Source organism: Ceratotherium simum, chromosome 36 (genome assembly GCF_057802395.1).
Source record: "Ceratotherium simum simum isolate JZ-2026a chromosome 36, ASM5780239v1, whole genome shotgun sequence".
Classification (NCBI taxonomy): Eukaryota; Metazoa; Chordata; class Mammalia; order Perissodactyla; family Rhinocerotidae; genus Ceratotherium; species Ceratotherium simum.
The window spans coordinates 2332124-2354013 of record NC_141935.1 but is presented as its reverse complement, the minus strand read 5'-3'; the positions used below and the strand labels follow the sequence as shown (position 1 = coordinate 2354013).

The 21890-nt window shown below is 36.7% G+C and overlaps 1 protein-coding gene across 4 annotated transcripts in view; it reads left to right on the top strand.

Annotated features, from left to right (window-relative positions):
* The window catches only part of CAMSAP2 (calmodulin regulated spectrin associated protein family member 2), a 116618-nt gene extending 96809 nt beyond the window's left edge, over window positions 1-19809 (top strand). For 3 of the 4 annotated variants that reach the window (XM_087424316.1, XM_014794122.2, XM_087424317.1), the window contains 11 exons: window positions 547-640; window positions 2961-3054; window positions 6225-6307; window positions 6580-6649; window positions 6976-9178; window positions 11951-12087; window positions 12961-13181; window positions 14180-14279; window positions 15245-15360; window positions 17069-17187; window positions 17825-19809. In XM_087424316.1, the coding sequence (XP_087280442.1) occupies window positions 547-640; window positions 2961-3054; window positions 6225-6307; window positions 6580-6649; window positions 6976-9178; window positions 11951-12087; window positions 12961-13181; window positions 14180-14279; window positions 15245-15360; window positions 17069-17187; window positions 17825-18130 (3543 nt within the window). In that variant the 3' untranslated portion in view covers window positions 18131-19809. The remainder of the gene's footprint in view (window positions 1-546; window positions 641-2960; window positions 3055-6224; window positions 6308-6579; window positions 6650-6975; window positions 9179-11950; window positions 12088-12960; window positions 13182-14179; window positions 14280-15244; window positions 15361-17068; window positions 17188-17824) is intronic. The other variant, XM_004438972.3, reaches the window with a different exon arrangement.
* Window positions 19810-21890: the final 2081 nt, after the last annotated feature.

The window sequence follows — 21890 nt, the reverse complement described above, 5'->3', positions numbered from 1 at the left end:
TATGGGACGCCGCCATAGCATGGCTTGACAAGTGGTGCGTCAGTGTGTGCCTGGGATCCAAACCGGCGAACCCCAGGCCACCGCAGCAGAACGCGTGCACCCAACCGCTTGCGCCACCGGGCCGGCCCCAGCCTGATTACATTTTGAAGAAATTTCCGGGGATCTGGAAAGAACTTAATTATTTTTTTTAAATGATAACGACTTCAGAATGTCAGAGGCTAAGTTGTTAATATTGACTTTGAAAGAAGAGGGCCTTATACCTTATCTCAAAGTTCTACACAGAGATATTAATGCCTGCCAGATCAACTGGACTAGCATTCTGGAACTAGACAGCAAATCAGCAAAGAGGTTTTAAATAGTTGTTATAAATTTTACCTACAAGCATTAATATTCTGTCCTACATTTAATAGCCTAGAGTAGATATACTGCAGTGATGAATGAATGAGATTTAAACCTATATTTTAGTAAGTAGAACAGAATAAAATTCTATTTATCATTACTTTTTGGTCTAGTTTCACTAATTTTTCTTAACTCTCTTCCATATAGAGTAATTATTTGGTGTTCATGGCAGAACTCTTCTGGTGGTTTGAAGTTGTGAAGCCGTCGTTTGTACAGCCCCGTGTTGTTTGCCCACAGGGAGGTAAACAGTCTTAAATTTTGCGTTTTCTTATAAACAAACAAAATGGAAAGTTTATATAACCTCACCTGGTTATTCTTTTAGAGGGAAGCCTATTATTGTTTCATATTCCAGCTATTAGCCTTGATAACTTTTGAATATTTTAAATTTAAAGCCACTAAATTCTCTGTGAGAGACACATGATGTAGGAGAGAGAAAGAAAATGGAGAGAATGGCTCTGAATTTGAAGCCTTCTATTGTGGAACTTTGAGCTTTAACTGTTTACCCATTTCTTCTCTTTGCATCTTTTACCCCTACCCCTAGCTTTTATTCCACATTAAATTCGGAGTTTTTTAACATTGTTACCCAGAATCCTGAAATTACAGCTTGGTTTTAATCTATAATTTGAATTTGCCATTAAACCATAAAAAGGTTTGTATATGTATTTTTATTTTTATTTATTTATTTATTTTATAATTTTATTTATTTATTTTTTCCCCCAAAGCTCCAGTAGATAGTTGTATGTCATAGCTGCACATCCTTCTAGTTGCTGTATGTGGGACGCGGCCTCAGCATGGCCGGAGAAGCGGTGTGTCCCTGCGCGCCTGGGATCTGAACCCGGGCCACCAGCAGCAGAGCGCGCGCAGTTAACCGCTAAGCCACGGGGCCAGCCCTGTATATGTATTTTTAAACCTCGTAGGTTTTGTGATTATTACAGTATCATGATCTGTTGATTGCACATAAGAAAACTAATCAGAAATAAAGGGATAATTATAAAGATCCCTAGAAATAAAGAACAAAAAATCTTCCTGCACTTTCTCTAAAGCAAAACAAATTTTTCATTGGCTTCCATTATAAAACCAGAGGTTTATTTCTACAGGGAAAATATGATCCTATATTATAAATTTAGCCCCACTAAAGAACTTTGTTCCAGCATAACTATGAACTATGGGACCAGTTCTTTCTGCTACCAGTGGCTGTCTTGCCCAACACAAAACAGAATTATTGTGCATCCCAACTACTTAGCTGCTTTCCTTGGCTCTAAATTTTGGTATTTTTCTCACCACTACTATTATTTATCCCCATCCCTACCACCTCCCCCCAAAAAACATTAAAGAGAAAGAAAGAGATCAAGAAGGAGGAAAAAATACGTAGTCAGGGGGAGGCATATCACTCTAGTGAGTAGAATGAGCTATTTCAGGCAGCCCACTCCATCTCAGTCAAAATTCTGTGAAATGTGCAATAATGAATATTTAATCTGTTCCATCTCTAAGCTGCTTAAGGCAGATTCTGAATATTGAGCTATTATGTAACAAAGAATACCTATAAAGAAGTTGAAATCCTTCCCTAAGGCCATTAAGTAAAGTCAGATGTCTTTAGTAATTATCATAACCAATATTTGTACAACTTTTCACAATTAATGTAGAATTTTCACATACATTGCTTTCTATGATTTCATTTGTGAAGCCCGCTATTCAAAATATTCAGTAGCTATTATGTTTGTTCTCAAAGGCCAAAAGTAATTTAGAATCTTCTTCCAGAGTTATTTACAAAAATGTGAACTATACCAGTGGGTTTAATTATTAACCAATGAAATTCTTTCTCTTCTTTTAATTGATTTCCAAAATACCAACTGTCTCATAAAGAAGCAAAAAATGACCACATGTAACTAAAGTTCTATGAAAGCTTTAGCACAGTTAGACACTCAGATTTATTTTTATCTTAAATATCTGTATTTTATGTTAGGCTTTTTTCCCCCCAATTAGCCTTAATCAAGTGAATTTTTTTAAACCAGAACACTTCAAGAAGAGTTTAAAGAAAATTTTACCTTTTTTTTTTGGTCATTTTTTTTATTAGTGTCATAATAGTTTATAACATTGTGAGATTCCAGTTGTACATTATTATTTGTCAGTCACCATATGTACCTCTTCACCCCTTGTGCCCACCCCCCAACTCCCTTCCCACTGGTGACCACCAAACTGTTCTCTCTGTCCATGTGTTAGTTTATATTCCACGAGTGAAGTCATACAGTGTTTGTCTTTCTCTGTCTGACTTATTTCACTTAACATAGTACCTTCCAGGTCCGTCCATGTTGTTGCAAATGGGACGATTTTGTCTTTTTTTATGGCTGAGTAGTATTCCATTGTATATATATGACATCTTTATCAAATGAAAATTTTACCCTTTGAAAATTAAGTTTAAGAAGAAAACTTTATGCCATGATTTCTCTATAAGTAATAAGGGACAATGAGATTAAATTTAACCATTTGTGGTCCAGAATTCTTGAAATAATGTGGGAAACATGCTAAATATGTAATTTTAAGGTTTTTATCTTTTTTTGTAGCTGAACCTGTGAATGATATGCCTTCAATTCCTGTCTTGAATGCTGCCAAAAGAAATGTCTTGGACAGTTCATGTAGTTCTGACTTCACTTCAAGGTAGATTGCTGAATGCTTCATTTTCACTATTTCCGTTCTATTTACTAATGAAATAAAAAAAAAATTTATTACATTAGAGTTTTTAAAATTTCAGTTGGACTTTGAACTAAATAAGTTTTAATTAGCTTGCCATATTAAAGCCTGTTTTAACTTAAATGTAATTGAAATTTACACTGAAATGAATGTTTTATAAGTAGGCATTTATGAATCACACTGAAAAGTGGGAGAATATATTCTAAGGTCCAAATAACCAGCCTAAAAACAAGCTTTTGCTGCATAACTTGTTTATAATTGAGAACTGCTTAAATGATAGGTGGACTGTTAGGCCTCAGGGGGAAATTTTTAAGTTCTATTTGGATTTTTCAATGTTTTAATGATTTTTTAATCTTTGAGGCAGTTTTCCTTACTGTTTTTTTTGCTGGTTACTGTAGCTATTGAGAGATCACAGTAGAATATTTATTGTAATATTGAATCTTTAGCTATTGCTTTAGTTGTTAATATCAGGAACTGAATTGAAAGCAAAGCAAAAATTTAATATCAGGATAATCCTGACTTCTCACCCAAGTATATGATAGAGACTTTAGTTTGTTTAAAAATGTTTTTAAGGGCTAGCCCCCATAGCCTAGTTGTTAAGTTAAGTTCAGCACGCTCTGTGTCCGCAGCCTGGGTTTGGTTCCCAGACACCAGCCTATACCAGTCGCCTGTCAGTGGCCCTGCTGTGGCGACAGCTCACATACGAAATAGAGGAAGATTGGCAACAGATGTTAGCTCAGGGCGAATCTTCCTCAGCCAGGAAAAAAAAAAATGCTTTTAACCAGCTCCTGTAAGCAGCTTTTGATGTGTATTTATTAGAACCTAAAATTAATTTATCTGATTTTTTTTAAGTTAAAATTGATGTATTTTGTGGTTTTTTAGAAATTCAAGCAGATTCATTAAAAATACATTTTAAAAATCATGAGTAAGAAATTGAAAGTACTTTATGAATTCTTGGCTTAACATAAAAATATGAACTTGTACTGAAGCTGTCACCCACTCCTCACATTTAAGAAGTTTCTTTCTCAAGTGCATGCTAATGAGTGTGAAACTGGAGCCTTGATGGAAGCCCTACAATACTCTTATTACTTCTGAACGTTCTTATGTCTATAAAGCATTTCCTGCAAAGTAAGAAAGCATTTTGCTTCCCTTGCTTTCTGATTTACTACTATGAATTTTCTTACTACTTCCATTAAGTTTTCTATTCCCTAACTATCCCTAATATTTACCACAAAGAGGTTAAGTTAGAATATTGCTCATCTAGGAGTTTCTTTGTATTTTTTCCCATGGGAAACCTTTTTCTACATATTATTTCCTCAATGCTTTCCTGGGTTGGTTACATAGTGACATTTCCTTCCTTGAAAATTTAGAAAACAGTATACTAGGTCGTAACTCTTGTTCTGTTAAATCTTTAAAATCTCTGAAACTTTCCACTTGAAGAATAGATTATTCCATAATTATTATTTCTAGGAACGTGAGTGGACAGTCTACATTTCTGACACTGGAAAATGTCTTAAGGTCCCCTGGAAGACTCATCTCTTTTCTGTCTCTCAGGCATCTCAGTGGCTACCTATTCCTGTTCTCCTAGCAGAATAACTTTCTGTAACCCAGATGGGTTTCTAATTTCTTTCCTTGAAGAGTCATTGTGCAGCCATCATTCTAGCATCCTAGCAATCCTCTCATTTCTGTATGTCTCCATATGGTCCACTGTAGCTCTCCCATTGTAGAACTTTTGAGGAAGGAGTCAAGAATTTCTGCTCTTCCTGAGAATAATGCAGTCCCATCTACAAATGTTATTGCACCTAAATAATGATCTTATGAGAAACAGAAAACCAAAGGAAGAAGAAGGGCAAAGCAGAAGACATTTCTAGCAGCTACTCCACACGCTGGGCAACTAGCCTGTTCAGCAGTTACACCAGATCAAAATCCTCTGTGCAAATGTGAAAATGAGACAATTAATAGGAATTTACAACACTTTAGCCATTATTTGGGGGAGAAGAAAAGAGTAAATATATTTTAATTACTAACATGCATGTATTCAGGATCACCCTGCTGTTGTAGATGTAAGGGAGAGTAGAAACTGGAAATGATTGTAGAGGGAGGGATAATAGAAACAAACGTGACACGGGAGCAGTGTGAGGATTCTCTGATAGTCCTAACAAACGATTACAAACAAAACTGAGAGAAAATGATGTGCAGTTGAGGGGAAAAGACACTTGGAAGCAGATCAGCATTTGCTCTGGACAGAGCAGGGTGATGTCAGTTCTTCAGCTATTGTTGTTTTTGGAAAAGCTGTTTAATTAAGATTTCATTAAAAATAGAAGAATACACTATTGTTGTTTACGTTAGAATTCTGTGGTTGACTTGTTCATCTTCTGAGTTTACAGTAGCCAAAAGATAATGTGGTTTGAGAGCTACAGAAGTCACTGCACCTGTTCCCCACTGTATTCTCAACTGATTAGGGGTGGGGATGCTTAACTTCTTCACCTGACTACAAGATAGGCCATGGCAGACTTGAAACTTGGAAGAGAAAGATTAAATTCTGCTCAAATGTCACTATAATTTGAGAAATTGACTGTCTAATCGCCTGCATTAGTTGGAATAGGGTGGAATTAAATAAGAAGAAATAACAGGAAAGCTTCCTATCTTTGCAGGCATTGAGGTCTTCAAGGTGCAGCTCACCTTATGAGTCTTGACGTAACTGTCAGAGATGTACAGGTGTAGGTCCGTGAGCAGGGAGGCTGCCAGGGCCTTTTATAGGGTTTATCATACATATCGTTTCTAGAGATTTTGGATTCAACCAAAATATTTCAAACTGATGACTTTCATTTGACTTCTTTATTTCTCAGTTTTTCTATTTGTAAACTGAAAATAATATGCCGTATTTTATCTTGCAAGGACAGTGAGAAGATGTATGTGAAATATTTCAGGAACTCGGGCTAAAAGACAGAATACATAGAGATACATATAATTACAGCCATTCTTTGGTTTAAACAATATAGTATGTTTTCTTAAATTTTTTTAAATTTAGGGTGGAGAGTCAGAGGTAACAGTGGTGTTTCTAATTTTGGCCATTCTATATAAAATCTATATTAAAGAGCTAAAACATAACATTTTAAAAATATTTTACATTGCAGTGGAGAAGGAGCTACTTTTACACACTCTCATCATCATTTGCCTTCGCGGCATTCAAGTCCCCAAGCTCATTCTTCAGCCTCAGGTAATATATTTGAAAAAGCCCAGGAAATTATTGAGAATACATGTCAATAAACAAAAATATCCAGTCTTTTTTTCTGAAAAGTGTTATATCCACACTAAAAGGTTGATCTGTTTCTCTGTGCTTGCTTTTCTTAATAAAATGATCTCTGTGTCTCCATATGTACCTACTTTTTAGTGCTAGTAATCAATCCTCAAATATGTGAAATCTGTTAAATTGCTTTAAGTTAAAATTTTTTACATGATTTAATGACTTTTTCTTTTTTGCATTTGAAGGAGGAATTAGAAGATCTTCATCTATGTCTTATGTTGATGGGTTCATAGGGACATGGCCCAAAGAGAAAAGGTAAACAAAGAGTATTATTTTTAGTATATTCACATTATCAAGAAATGCTAATTATCTCTTTCTCTCTGTCTCTCTTTAGTTGTTAGCCAAGTTGCAGTAGACTTTTAATTAGTACCTATATTTGAAAGGGCAACAGGGTCAGATGATAGATCAAAGGGGCTAACTGTAAGAGGTAGCCTGATGCCTTAACCTTACCTCGAGGACAGTATGATTATGAGAAATGGGAAAAGAAAGGAAGTACAGTTTCAAATGTTTGTTGTTGTTCAATGATATAAATCATTTCTTTTCTGGGATTATTTAAGGATTTTCTCTTTAAATTTTTTTAGATCATCAGTACATGGAATTTCATTTGATATTTCTTTTGATAAAGAAAATACTGTACAGAGATCCACTCCAAACAGAGGAATCACTCGTTCTATTAGTAACGAAGGACTTACTCTGAACAACAATCGTGTTTCTAAAAACATTAGGAAAAATTTGTCCTTCAAGCCAGTAAATGGAGAAGAGGAAGAAGAAAACATTGAAGAAGAACTTAATATAGACTCTTACAGTGACTTTAAATCTTACATGCCCCTTAATACAAATGAACTAAATTCTAATGAGAATATTCACTACAAGCTTCCAAATGGAGCTTTACAAAATAGAGTACTTCTGGATGAGTTTGGCAATCAGATCGAGACACCAAGCATTGAAGAAGCATTGCAAATAATTCATGATACTGAAAAATCTCCCCATACACCTCAGCCAGACCAAATTGCTAATGGCTTCTTTCTTCATCGCCAGGAAATGAGTATCCTAAATTCAAATATCAAGCTAAATCAATCTAGTCCTGATAACATAACTGATACAAAAGGTGCCTTGAGTCCCATAACTGACAATACTGAAGTAGACACTGGAATTCATGTTCCTTCAGAAGATATTCCTGAAACTATGGATGAAGATTCTTCTTTGAGAGATTATACTGTAAGCTTAGACTCTGACATGGATGATGCATCCAAATTTCTTCAGGATTATGACATGCGAACCAGCAACCCCAGAGAAGCTTTGAGTCCTTGTCCAAGTACTGTGAGTACCAAGTCTCAACCAGGCAGCAGTGCCTCTTCTAGTTCTGGAGTAAAAATGACCAGCTTTGCTGAACAGAAGTTCAGGAAACTGAATCATACTGATGGAAAAAGTAGTGGAAGCAGTTCTCAAAAAACTACACCAGAGGGCTCTGAACTTAATATTCCTCATGTGGTTGCTTGGGCACACATTCCAGAAGAAACAGGCCTTCCACAAGGACGAGACACTACCCAGCTGTTGGCCTCTGAAATGGTGCATCTTAGGATGAAACTAGAAGAGAAGAGGCGGGCCATAGAAGCCCAGAAGAAGAAGATGGAAGCCGCTTTTACTAAACAGAGGCAGAAAATGGGCAGGACGGCATTTCTTACTGTAGTGAAAAAGAAAGGGGATGGCATTTCCCCTCTTCGAGAGGAAGCAGCTGGTGCAGAAGATGAGAAAATATATACTGATAGAGCAAAAGAAAAGGAATCCCAAAAAGCTAATGGGCAGAGGAGTAAGTCTCTGGCAGATATAAAAGAAGGCATGGAGAATCCTCAAGCCAAATGGCTCAAGTCTCCAACAACACCCATTGATCCTGAGAAGCAGTGGAACCTGGCAAGCCCCTCAGAGGAAACTTTAAATGAAGGAGAGATTTTGGAATACACAAAATCCATTGAAAAGCTGAATTCATCTCTGCATTTTCTGCAACAAGAAATGCAGCGCTTGTCACTTCAGCAGGAGATGCTAATGCAGATGAGAGAGCAGCAGTCTTGGGTGATTTCACCTCCCCAGCCCTCTCCCCAGAAACAGATCAGAGATTTTAAACCTTCTAGGCAGGCAGGCCTGTCATCAACCATTGTACCATTCTCGTCAGACTCCCCTCGTCCCACTCACCCATCTCCGCAGTCTACTAACAGGAAAAGCACATCTTTTTCTGTTAAAAATCAAAGGACTCCTAGGCCAAATGAACTAAAAATAACACCTTTGAATCGAACCTTGACACCCCCTCGGTCTGTGGATAGTCTTCCTCGGTTAAGGAGGTTTTCACCAAGTCAAGTTCCTATTCAGACTAGGTCATTTGTATGTTTTGGGGATGATGGAGAACCTCAGTTAAAGGAATCCAAACCTAAGGAAGAAGTTAAAAAGGAGGAATTGGAATCTAAAGGTGCTTTGGAACAGCTTGTACATAATCCAGAAGAAAAGGAGATGAAACCTTTTGAGTCAACAGTTTCTGAAGTCCTGTCACAGCCTATCACAGAGACTGTATGTCTGACCCCAAATGAGGACCAGTTGAATCAACCTGCAGAACCTCCTTCTAAACCCGTTTTCCCACTTACGGCTCCTAAAAATGTTAATCTGATTGAAGTTTCCCTCTCAGATTTGAAACCTCCTGAAAAGGCTGATGTATCTGTTGAAAAATATGATGGGGAAAGTGATAGAGAACAGTTTGATGATGACCAGAAAGTATGCTGTGGATTCTTTTTTAAGGTAATACTAACCCTGCATAGTTTTCGGCGTCTCTGTCGGATGGGGTTGGTTTTTCGTTGGCATGCTTGCTTCTTTCAGTAGCAAGCCCTTTTGTTACAAGTCTGCCGTTAATCCTAAAACAGGTTTTGGCGCTCCCCTGGTGGACTGTAGTAAAATGCCACACTGTGATTTCTACAACAGTCTTCTTTTTATCATAGGCTGTTTTTGTTCCTCTTCCTCTCTATCTCACTTTCACAAAAGCCTTTTAAAAATTAAGCTATTCAGATCTCTTCAAAGAGTTATTCAGTTACCAATTTGTAAAAAGCTCAAAACTTGGCATTGCCTGTAAGTATATTTTAGTTTTTTTTAATCTTGAACATCTTCCCTTATATGTTTTGTTTTTTAAAAATCTTTTAAAAATACTGCCCAGGCAGAACCTTGCAAAGTGTAACATTTAAAAACATACATGGTTTGAACAATTGTCATTGAAATAGCTCCTTTAAAAGCATAGGATAAAGGTCTGTCATATGACTCCTAATCTCAGTGTTGGTATTGGATATAACATATTTAAACAGTACTGTCGCCAGCTAACACAAATATGGAACAGTGTCACCGCTTGATGGGGAAGATCTTAAAATTTATTGTAGATATTAGAAAAACAAGAAAAGCCTCATAATTTTAAAATTTTCTCCTAATTATCATCCATTTTCTTCATCTTTATATTTTTCTGTATTTTCCAAATTACCTATAGGGAAGAATGTGGTCTTTTTATAATCAGAAACATATATGTGTGTGTTATTCATGTTTCTTTTTTTAATTAAGGGACTAAAGTAGATCATCTCTGATCCTGTATAGCTCCACAATTTGGAATATAGATAGAAAAGACAACATTCAACAGCAACAATTTAAAATTTAAGGTTTTTAAATTGAAACACCAGCAGTCCTACTGGAATAAGAAGCCAAGAATATTGAAGTGATTACAATTGCTACTTTTACTTTTTGATCATTTAACATTGGAAATCTGTAACTTATTTTAAAGTTGATCTCAGGGTGATTGCCCTTTAGGCCCTTTTTAATGTTTAGAAATTTGAATATGAGTCATGTTTTGTCTCTTACCATGTAAAACTACCATTTTTTAATAGAATGCTACTGTAGACACTAATATAGTTTACTGTTGAATTTTAGAGACTCTTGCTGCCTCTGTTCCTTGCAGAGAAAGGAAAACAGAAGAGAAAAACTCCTTTAACGTAAAACAGGCAGTACATCTGTACTTCTGTGTCCATTCCTCGCCTTCCCTTCCCTCCATTTCCCTTCCATTTCCATATCTTTACTGCCCCAGTACTCATCCCTTGGACTGTGGTTATTGCTTCTTAACTGGGCTTCCTGCTTCAAATCATGCCATTCCATTCTTCATACTGCAACTTGAGAGAATTGTTCCAAGAGCGTAACTCCAGTTGAGTCTCTTTCTAGTCAGAAATCTTAGAGTTGCCTGTTGAATAAAGTTCAGACCCCTTAGCATAATATTCAGGGACTTGCACAGACTAACCCCAGCCTATTTGTCCACCCTCTTGCCCATAACTTCTCTTTTGGACTGTTCTTTAAGACTAACTTCAAGCTTCATCTGTTTCCTGAAGCCTTTTATAATTCCTTAAGTAGAAGTTAAATATTTTCTCTTTTGTGTCTCTGTTGGATCCTAGACATACTCATAGTAGTACCAGTGACCCAGGGTTTTCAACTTTTTTGTTATGATTTCTCTCTTGGACTGTGAACTCCTAGAGGTTTTTATATGAGCATCTTTTTATCCCCAGAGCGTACATAGTAAAGTGCCTGGCAAATTGCAAAGTGTCTGTAGTTTGTTAGATACGACATGAATGTTTGGACTGATTGTTGGAATGGTATCGTCTGACTTTCTCCATTCAGAGTTCATCTCTCTCTGGGTTCCTGTGAAAAAGCACTTTGTACCTCTTCCCCTAAGGTGCCATATCTTTTTTCATATTTTCATATCTATGTGCTTGGCACTGTGTTGTGAATATATTAGACACCCAGGAAATGCTTGTTGACTTATTACAAGGAGTCATTAAGACAATGAACCATTTCTACAGCTTGTTACTTTCCTGAATTCTGAAGCATTTTGGAAGCTCTCGGAAAACTGGGGCTGTCCCTAAGGATTCAGGTAGAAACTGAGGCAGGCTCAGGAGGCCTACAGATCATGAACCAGCTCTCAGATTGAAGGAAGTTTAGATGAGGAGTATTATGTCCATCTTCTCTTTGAAGGAAAAACTTTTCTTCAGTATAGTTCAGAACCTATCAAGCAAACAGTCAGAACCTCAACTTAAAAAAAAAATCATTGCAGCAGTAGTTTCATTTGTGTGATATAACTTTGGGTACCTAATTGGTGCTTTTACTTGAGTTTTCTTTATTGAGCATGCATTTTCAATACAATTTAGATGCAATTTTAAAAATTGGGGGCAAACGCTCCTCTCTTATTAGGGTCCAAAAAAGCTCTGTCCTTTTTTTCCTTTTTGCGGTTGTTCTTTGCTAACTTCCTAGGTTTTGAAAACATATAATTAAATTAATTTAAGTGTCCTTTTTACTTGATAGAACTGTTACCACTTTAATTCATTTTTTCCTTCATAATTTCTGGAACATGTCCATATATGGTGGGTTGGAATAAGGTTGGACAGATTGTTCAGATTTTCACTTATGAGTACCGCTAACTGTGACCACAACAGTTGAAAATGAGAATATTGGTACCTAAAACATTTCATCTTTTTCAATGAAATTCATTCTTAGGATGATCAAAAAGCAGAAAATGATATGGCAATGAAACGGGCAGCTTTGTTGGAGAAACGATTAAGAAGGGAAAAAGAGACTCAGCTTCGGAAACAGCAGCTGGAAGCAGAAATGGAGCATAAGAAAGAGGAGACAAGGTAAAGGAAATGCTCTACCAATTTTTATTCTGAGATGAATGATGCATGGGGATATTTAGAAAAATTTGGTAAGTATGTACTTGAGGAGGCAGTTTCTCTAATTTTTTATTAACAGATTTTTCAGAGACGTTTGCAGTATATATAGACAACTGAATTAATGCTGATTTTTGGTGCTTTTTGGAAGTTAATTTATTTTCTCAAAGTATTACTTGACTGTATATTTTTATCCTAAGTTTGAGGCATTTCAAAGTAAAGTGTTCCGGAAACATTAATTTAAAATAACTTCACTGGGGTTTACACACACCCACACACATTTTTTAAAGTAGTTATTTTATTTATTAATGGTCTATTTATATATATTTTAATGACCTAGATTATCTTAAGTATATTTTATTTTATTATTATTATTTTTTTAATTTATTTTTATTTATTACTTTTTTGTGAGGAAGATCAGCCCTGAGCTAACATCCATGCTGAATCCTCCTCTTTTTTTTTTGCTGAGGAAGACCGGCCCTGAGCTAACGTCTATTGCCAATCCTCCTCCTTCCCCCCCCACCCCACAAAGCCCCAGTAGATAGTTGTATGTAATAGTTGCACATCCTTCTGGCTGCTGTATGTGGGACGCGGCCTCAGCATGGCCTGAGAAGTGGTCTGTCGGTGCGCGCCCGGGATCCAAACCTGGGCCGCCAGTAGCAGAGCGCGCGCACTTAACCACTAAGCCACGGGGCCGGCCCTCAAGTATATTTTAAATGAACCATTTATTCCCAAAGTGCTGAAATACACTAGTTCTCCCTTCTCACATCAAATACATACTCTCCAATGTCTGTTTTCCGTGGTGTGCAGAATAAGAAATATAACCATTTGGTTTCATAGGCGTAAAACTGAGGAAGAACGTCAGAAGAAAGAAGATGAGAGAGCACGCAGAGAATTTATTAGGCAAGAATATATGAGGCGAAAACAACTGAAACTGATGGAAGACATGGATACAGTAATTAAACCCCGTCCTCAAATAGCAAAACAAAAAAAACAACGCCCGAAATCCATTCACAGAGATCATATTGAATCTCCCAAAACACCAATAAAAGGTCCTCCAGGTAACACAGCTTATTATGAAGAGTCTGTTCATAAAAAAACACCAGCCTGGTTTGTCATACTAACTTGACTATGCTTTGGTATGCTAAATTGGATACACGATTTGAGATTATGCATGCTCCTTATTGGAAAACCAAAATGAGCAAATGTAGTTTTTTATGACTTAGGTGCATTATGTGTGCATGCATATATTCAATAGAACAAATGTGAATGCTCAAAAATGCAGTTTAAATACTAACCTGTTAGGAAGCTCTGCCCTCTGATATAATCTCCCTGAATTATTAACTAACCTTTCTATACTTGTAAATTTAAGGATAAAAGTGTGCATGAAATGTATAAGAAACACATCAGTGTAAGGAATATAAGATCAGGAGTTCATGAGTCCCTCCTGTAAGACAGAAAGGGTCAAATTTATACTTTTTGGAGTTGAGAGAACATATCTTTTTAAAAAATTCAACATGCATGCTCATTTTTTAAAATATTTACTTTATTAAACTAAACACCACAGAAAATTTTAGAGAATTCCCATAGTTATTCTAAAACTGAGGGAAAAGAACATAACATTGACTGTTTAAAGAGAACTCTTTCTTTTCTAGTCAGTGAGTTTTTTGATACCCAGTATTGACTGAAATTAATAAATTAATTTTCCTAATTAATTAGGAAATAATTCCTAAAATTAATTTATTAAATTAGATACTCCTAAACATATTTTTTCTTTTTGTTAACTTTTTTTCTTATGATCACAGTATCATGCCTCATATTACCACTTTCCTTTTGGAATAAGTCCTAACAGCAATTAGTTTTATCAATATTTCTTAAAAGTAGGCTCATTGCTAATTTTAAATAAATTGTGTATATATGCATGCAAGCATATTATGTATTAGATTAAAAGAGAAAGAAAAGAAACTACAGAAGCTCAATTTTCATATGCTGGTGTTATCTAATGAACAGACTCTTTTCTAGTTCCTCCTCTTAAATTTCTAATTTTGTTTTTATTCAGGATCACGAATTTATCGTGTTTTTTCAGTCTCTAGCCTTTCTTTGGCATCACTGAACACAGGCGATAACGAGAGTGTGCATTCAGGCAAGAGGACACCAAGGTAAATCCGTAACGTGAACATTTTTCTTAGAAAAGAATGTTTCCTGCAATTACTTTTTTTTTTTGTGAGGAAGATCTGCCCTGAGCTACCGTCTGCCAAAAACTGGCCCTGGGCTAACATCCATGCCCATCTTCCTCTACTTTATATGGGACACCGCCACAGCATGGCTTGCCAAGTGGTGCAGCAGTGGCTGCCCAGGATCCGAACTGGCGAACCCTGGGCTGCTGCAGCGGAGCGCACCTAACCGCTTGCGCCACCGGGCCGGCCCCTACTTTTTTTTTTAATGAATGATTATAATCACAAGTTTTTGTAAGTTTTGCTGACGAGGACAGTTTGGGTTTCTGTATATATAAAGAGGTCTATTCATTTTTCACTTTTTCTGGTACAATTTTAGGATCACTGACATTGATAAGATACTTTTTATAAACTATAAAATACTAACAGTACTTACTAATGTGGCTGTGATAAAATCACAGTCTGTAGAAATAGAAGGCACATTGTTTACATAGAGCCAGCCTCTCTAGCTTGTTTCCCACCTAATGTGAAGAGTTTTTCCCCATTAGAATAATTCCAAAGTAGATTGCCTATGACTTAGGAAAGATTCTCTCTCTCTAGGATATAGACTAGAAGCTAAAATTCAGTATTTCATCATCTTAGACTATAATAGCCATATAGAAAAAGAATGTTTCTAGTGACAGACATCAGCTCTGAGTTCTCATCCTTGTATTACCGTCTGTTGAGTTAGTTGCCAATTTTCATAGGGAAGAACATTCATTCTTTTCAGTCAACAGATGTTTCTGCGTTCTAGGCACTTGGATGTATAGCTGTGAATAAGACAAAGTTACCACCATCTTTTTATTTTTAAGTCTCTAGTTTGATTTTGGTTGGTACTGTCAGATATACTTTTCTGACCCCCAAATGTTCTTTCTCTGTTTGAGACAAAAAATATTTTATATACTATTTAGATCAGAGTCTGTGGAAGGCTTCTTATCTCCAAGTTGTTGTGGCAGTCGAAATGGGGAAAAAGACTGGGAAAACGCATCAACAACTTCTTCAGTGGCTTCTGGAACAGAATACACAGGTTAGTGTCTGTACATTTTTAGGGAAACGTTTTAATTTAACACAGTAATGATAAAGGCTATAAAGAAGGTTCACTGGCTCACCTCTGGGTCTAAACACGGGAGACTGATCAAAACCAGTGAACACAGGTGGTCACTCTCAGGTGGGTCAGTGTCAGTGGTACAATTCCACTAGGGAGGCAGTGACTTGTCCCAGAGGAATCGAGATACATTTGTACACCAAATTAGCAATACCACTTACACCTCATCCCTCTGCTTCTCTCTGAAAAATGCTGGCCTTACCCGTGTACGTGAGGAACTTCGGAAAACTGTCTTGGGGATGGGGGTGGGGGGGAGTTTTTTTGGTTATTTTTCCTCTTGATTCTTCTCTGCTTTCTTTCTTTTCCTTTATTTTCTTCTTTTTTTTGAAAGAAGAAGGAGAGAAAAAGAGAAGAAAAAAAATGCTGGCCTTTTCTGTAGTTTAGGTCTGAAGAAATTTTAGAGAGGTTATGTCAGGAATACATAGGTCCTGAGGACTGAGAAAAGGCTAGAATCCATGAAATCCTCTCTCTAACATTGGGATTTCAGGTATCTAGAACTGTGCATCTTTAAAAAGTATTAAGAGGGGCTGGCCCAGTGGCGCCAGCGGTTAAGTGTGTGCACTTTGCTGCAGCGGCCCGGGGTTCGCTGGTTCAGATCCCAGGCGCGCACCGACTTACCACTTGTCAGGCCGTGCTGTGGCGGCGTCCCATATAAAGCGGAGGAAGATGGGCATGGATGTTAGCTCAGGGCCAGTCTTCCTCAGCAAAAAGAGGACGATTGGGAGATATTAGCTCAGGGCCCATCTTCCTCACCAAAAAAAAAAAAAAATTAAGAGGCTCTAAAAGATAAGAAGAATGCATTGGATCTAGGAGGACATCCAGCCTCACATACCCGCTCTGGTCCTCTTCTAGCCTTTGTTTGGGTAGGATTATTGAAATAAAAGCAAATTGAAGACTAGAATGTAGGTAAGAACATTTTTTTTTTTTTTTTTGTGAGGAAGATCAGCCCTGAGCTAACATGCATGCCAATCCTCCTCTTTTTGCTGAGGAAGACCAGCTCTGAGCTAACATCTATTGCCAATCCTCCTCCTTTTTTTTCCCCCAAAGCCCCAGTAGATAGTTGTATGTCATAGTTGCACATCCTTCTAGTTGCTGTATGTGGGACGTGGCCTCAGTATGGCTGGAGAAGCGGTGCCTCGGTGCGTGCCCGGGATCCGAACCCGGGCCGCCAGTAGCGGAGCGTGCGCACTTAACCGCTAAGCCACGGGGCTGGCTCAAGAACACTTCTCAAGAAATGAAGCAGGAGGGAACATGAGAAGAAATGTGAGCAGCTATTGAGTGGTAAGATGGAAAGGCCCAGGAGAACATGCATGGGGAGAGCAGGGGGCCATGGAGGTTGCCTCCATCTACTTGTGACCCACTGGAACTGGAAGCCCTGTAAAGGCCTAAGGAGCCTGCCAGCACTGCTCTCCCGGACCAGCCTCAGGAGGCCTAGGACATCCTCAAGATGTGTTCCTGTGTGGCTAAAACAGGGTTCTGATTGCTGTACAGCCAGTCAGGGGCCTTCCAGCACAGAATTTGGTTTTCTATTACAGTGTTTCATCAGTGTAGGAACAATTATATCATGTAAACACAGTAGTATTTCTGACTTAGGAATGTTTTTATTATTACTGTTAAATTCTTACCACAGGACCAAAGCTTTACAAAGAACCCAGTGCAAAATCCAATAAGCACATAATACAGAATGCTTTAGCTCATTGCTGTTTGGCTGGAAAAGTAAATGAAGGTCAGAAGAAAAAAATACTGGAGGTAAGCATGTTTGCATGAAAATTAAGTTTGGCAACATTCTTAAATTGTAGGAGTCTTCTCTATCAATTCAAGAGAAATTACTCTTCATAGGCTCCTAGAATTTCAACATCATATACAAGATCTGTAACTATGTTTTAATTATTAGATTGAGTGAGTTCACTTTCAAGTGGGGTTCTGAAAGACTGCAGATTTAATGAAAGACCAGGAATAGACATAGATGATGATATAAAATTATTTTCTTGCCCAGATTCCCTAATTCATAAACAGATAACATAATTTTCCTTTTTTAAAATTAAGCTCTATGGTAAAGGAGATAATCAGCGCCTGGATGTTAATGGTAGAGACAGTTTGACTAAGATCAAGATTTAGCAGATAGTTCACATCTTGAACAACTTCCTACAGGATTATAGTATCTACACAGAGCCAACTGAACCTTGATAGTAAGGTGTTTGCATGCATTTTTAATTAAAGCGTGCTTTGCTTTTATAATATGCTTCTTATTTTGGCTATTAAAAATTCATATTTTAAATTAAATGTCATAAAATTTGACCAAAAAATGTAATACAATCACATAAATTTTATTCAGTGAAATGTTTATTGTTGTTGTTTTGTTTTGTTTTTGTTTCTTATTCTGAAGGAAATGGAGAAGTCAGATGCCAACAACTTCCTAATCTTGTTCCGGGATTCAGGCTGCCAATTCAGGTCTTTGTATACTTATTGCCCGGAAACTGAAGAAATTAATAAACTGACTGGGATAGGCCCTAAATCTATCACTAAAAAAATGATTGAGGGACTTTACAAATATAATTCTGACAGGAAACAGTTTAGCCACATACCTGCTAAAACTTTATCTGCCAGTGTTGATGCAATTACCATTCATAGCCATTTATGGCAGACCAAGAGACCAGTAACACCCAAAAAACTTTTACCCACTAAAGCATAGGAGCTGAGAAATATTTGCTTCAGAACATTCGTAGTAAATTTGCACTTCAGCTTTCCTGCCTGTAGAACATCTTTCTAATTGCCAACAAGACTTTTATTCGTTGAAACTGGACATTAAGCTCTGTTGTCATGAACAACTGGAATGTAAACCATAGTATTTTGGAGCGCAGAGGATTCTCACTTAGGTGATAAGTGATGAAGGAAGTGTTTTGATTCACAAACGGAGATTTGTGTCATCGAGTTCACCTGCTTGATATTAGACACAGTGAAGCACTGAATTCTCATGGACACTAATTGGACTTACAGTTGAAATATGGTTAAGATGACAAATTACGTGTTTTATTTGTTGCTTTTTTTTTTTTTAACTGTTTAATATACATGCTTGTCTTCAGATGGTTTATTTTGCTATTTTCTCTCCTGGGGTTTGTTCTAAGATACGTTTGTATTTTGCTTCACCTGGAGATCATGAGAGTAGGAAATGATGCCTTCAGAGGTAACTTGCACCTTTCTTATGATGCTAAGAGAAACACTAGTGTTTAGTTTTACAATAACCCTCATGTTTTAATGGTGTTAGAGCATTTGCAAGAATTATTCTACTAAGTACTTACAATTCTGTATTTATTGTTCACTCAAGTATTAACATTTCTCTATTAAATAAGAGGAGGTGTTGTAAAGAGCTGCTAGTAGGCTCGCTTTAAACCACGAGCTTAACCAAGAATATGTTACAAGAAGTTGCTGATTAAATCAGTGCTGTTTTTACACCACTTCTGGCCAACTCAGAATAATTTAGATTCTTCTTTTAACAAAAAAGGCTTTCTATCTCTTTTAAAGTAAGTCACTTTATAAGCTGGCGGAAGTGAATGACACTTTGAGAGTAGTCTTTCAGTCTGAAGATGTAAGACTTCTGCCCCTAGTTCTCAAGAGGTCTCTATGGTATATTTATAACTGATATAAAAATTATATTTAGAATTTTTAAACATGTACAAAGGGCTACATTTTAATTTTAAAATAGCTTCACATTATTTTACTTACATTGAGTTTTTCTTTTTTATCCTTTTCAAGTGGAACAGCTTAGATGAAGTGCACACTTGAACTCTTCTCTACGTGGTCTCTGTTCCTTTAGCAGTGCACACCAGAGGGTTAGTGGGGAAACTTCATTCTCAGGAAAAGACTTGAATGATTATGTGACCCTGTTATGTTTCAGTGTTGTGACAACTGTGTAGACTTAGGGGAAAGACAGTATTTATCGTAAATGAGATGCATAGTTTGTTTTCTTTCATGGGAAGTAGAGACTAAAATATATCCATTTCTCTAATTGAGTTGTTTAGAGAAATTACTAATATCTCATATGATGTATTTACTTATTTTAAAAAAAGAGGAGATGCCCTGAACTGTACTTTTCTGTTGTTACAGCAGTGCATCTGGGTTATCAACATGTTCTCAAATGCTGTCAATATTTTACTGTAATTTATGTTCTTATATTTATGTATATTGGTTAAAACTGTAAAAAAGAATTCACAGATTTTTTTCCAATACCTGTGCAAGATATATGTGTAGCTCAAAACTATTTGTGATCTACTGTTTGCATGTACGAGACAAGGATGTGTAACTCTTATATTTTAAGTGTCTACATACTGTGTATATAATATATGAATATTAAAAATGGGAAATTGCACATTTTACCTTTCAGACAAGTTTCTGTCACAGTTAGAAGGAAGTGATTGTCAAATACATGTTTAGATTAAGATTAGTTTAAAAAAGTAGTAAATGAACCTAATCAAAATGTGGTAAATAATAGTCAAAAGGAGAATTAATAAGCATTTTACATTACTAAATTTGTTCTTTTCAATCAATTAAATTTCCCTTATCAGAGCAGTCTTCTTCATGATGTTACTTGGCCATTAAGTTTTGAAAAACTGGGCACAAGACAATGGAGGAAGTATTTAAAACTAAACAGGACCACTCTTTATTCTTAAATTGACGTGTGTATAACTTGAATGTCCATGATGTCTAAAGGTAGAATGTGAATATTGCCACAAAAGTCCCTTGCTCTCAGTATAATGTTTTACTTTACTTTATCCATGCAGAGGGAATATGGCTATATTTCTTTAAGTCTGCAGATTTGTTTTTATGGTGCAGCTTTTTTTTTTCTTTTGAATTATGTTTTAAAAATTATACAGATGAAAATTACGCCATTTCGTACAGTCTGGAGATTTTCATCAACCTTATTGAAACACTCTGGTGCTTTCATCATTGGAGGTCAAATTATTATTATAATTATTCAATTAAGTTTGCCAAATACTTGTCACAGTTATCAGTGCAGCCTGTCAAATTCTGCTATTTAACACAGCTTTGGAAAGCTTTTAATTCCTCCCAGCTTTTCAGTTTTGTTTTAGAATGACTGTTACAGTGTTTATTTGGCTGTTTAAAGCCAAATTCCGCTTTTTAATTATCGTTTCATGGACACTGTTGGGCAATGTACAGCGTATGGTGTGCTCACCTGTCCACTCTAGAGCATTGTGTACAGGTTTTTAAAGATGCTGTGCTGTAAAAGGCTGTCGTATTTGCTATTTCCTGGCACACTGTAGTTTCCCCTTTCATTTCAATAAAAGCATGGCACCAAATGACGCCTTTTCTGTTTCTTGAGTAAAACATGTTTTTCTTGAAATATTATTTGAACTTGAGTGAACTCATCATATAGTTTTCCTGTCTCTGAACCTGTGTTTAAATGTAACAGTTTGAATAGTCATAAAAGGCAGCTTTTAATAGTAGTAGACATTGTTTGAATACTGACTTAAGGCAATGTTAGAAAGCCTGTAACTTTCTCTGCTTAGCTCAGTCTACAGAGTAGTGTATAAATGTGCTCATCTTACATTAATTTTCTCCATATTCTTTTGGTGAATTAATAATTGTGCCAGAATTAACACTCTATCCCTTTGAAATTGAATGGCGAATGAACTCACTGATCTACAGCACCTATGGGAAGCCAGTTCTTGACTGTTATTCTCTAAGTTTCACTTTGATCTTGCTGACTTGACTCATCCAGACCAGCGCCATTAAGAAAAAAAGATCTAATAACAAAACAACCAAAAAAAAGTCTTCATACATAATTATATACCTGAAGTCATCTGCAGTTCTAAGCATATGTGTGGTTCTCTACCTCTGGATCCTTTGATAGGATGAGCTTCAGAACAGAGCTACACTGCCACAATATTTTCTAATACTTATCAAAAATAAAAATATTTAACCATAGACTCAGGCAGCATTAGAGAAGTATACACAGACCATGTACCCTGGAGCCCACACACGGTTTAAGAGTGTGTTCCCTGACCTGGCTAATAGATGACAGTTCTTAACCAGGGCGGAGGAAAATACTGTCGTGGGTAGGAGCAGACATCTTTATTTCCTAAGCCGTCTACACAGAAAATAAAGAATACCATCTAGCAAAGGAAACAGCATAATGCTGTGACCAAGGACTCATCTGTAAAATGAGTGTGAAATTCGGTCACCCCTCAGAACAAATAGATGCTTAAAAAAATAGATCTGTATCTCTCTAAATGGCAGTTGTGCTTTTAAAAGAAACAAATGAGAAATTTTTATGATTTTGTATTGTCTGGGGGGGCACGGATTGGCGTGTCATAGCTGATCTAGAATCTGGTTTCAGTCATCTGCTTCGCATCTGAGTGTAGTCCCTCAGTACCCCAAGACTCAGACAGCGAGAGTTAGTTTCATGCATGTGTTGAACATCACTGTGGTATTTG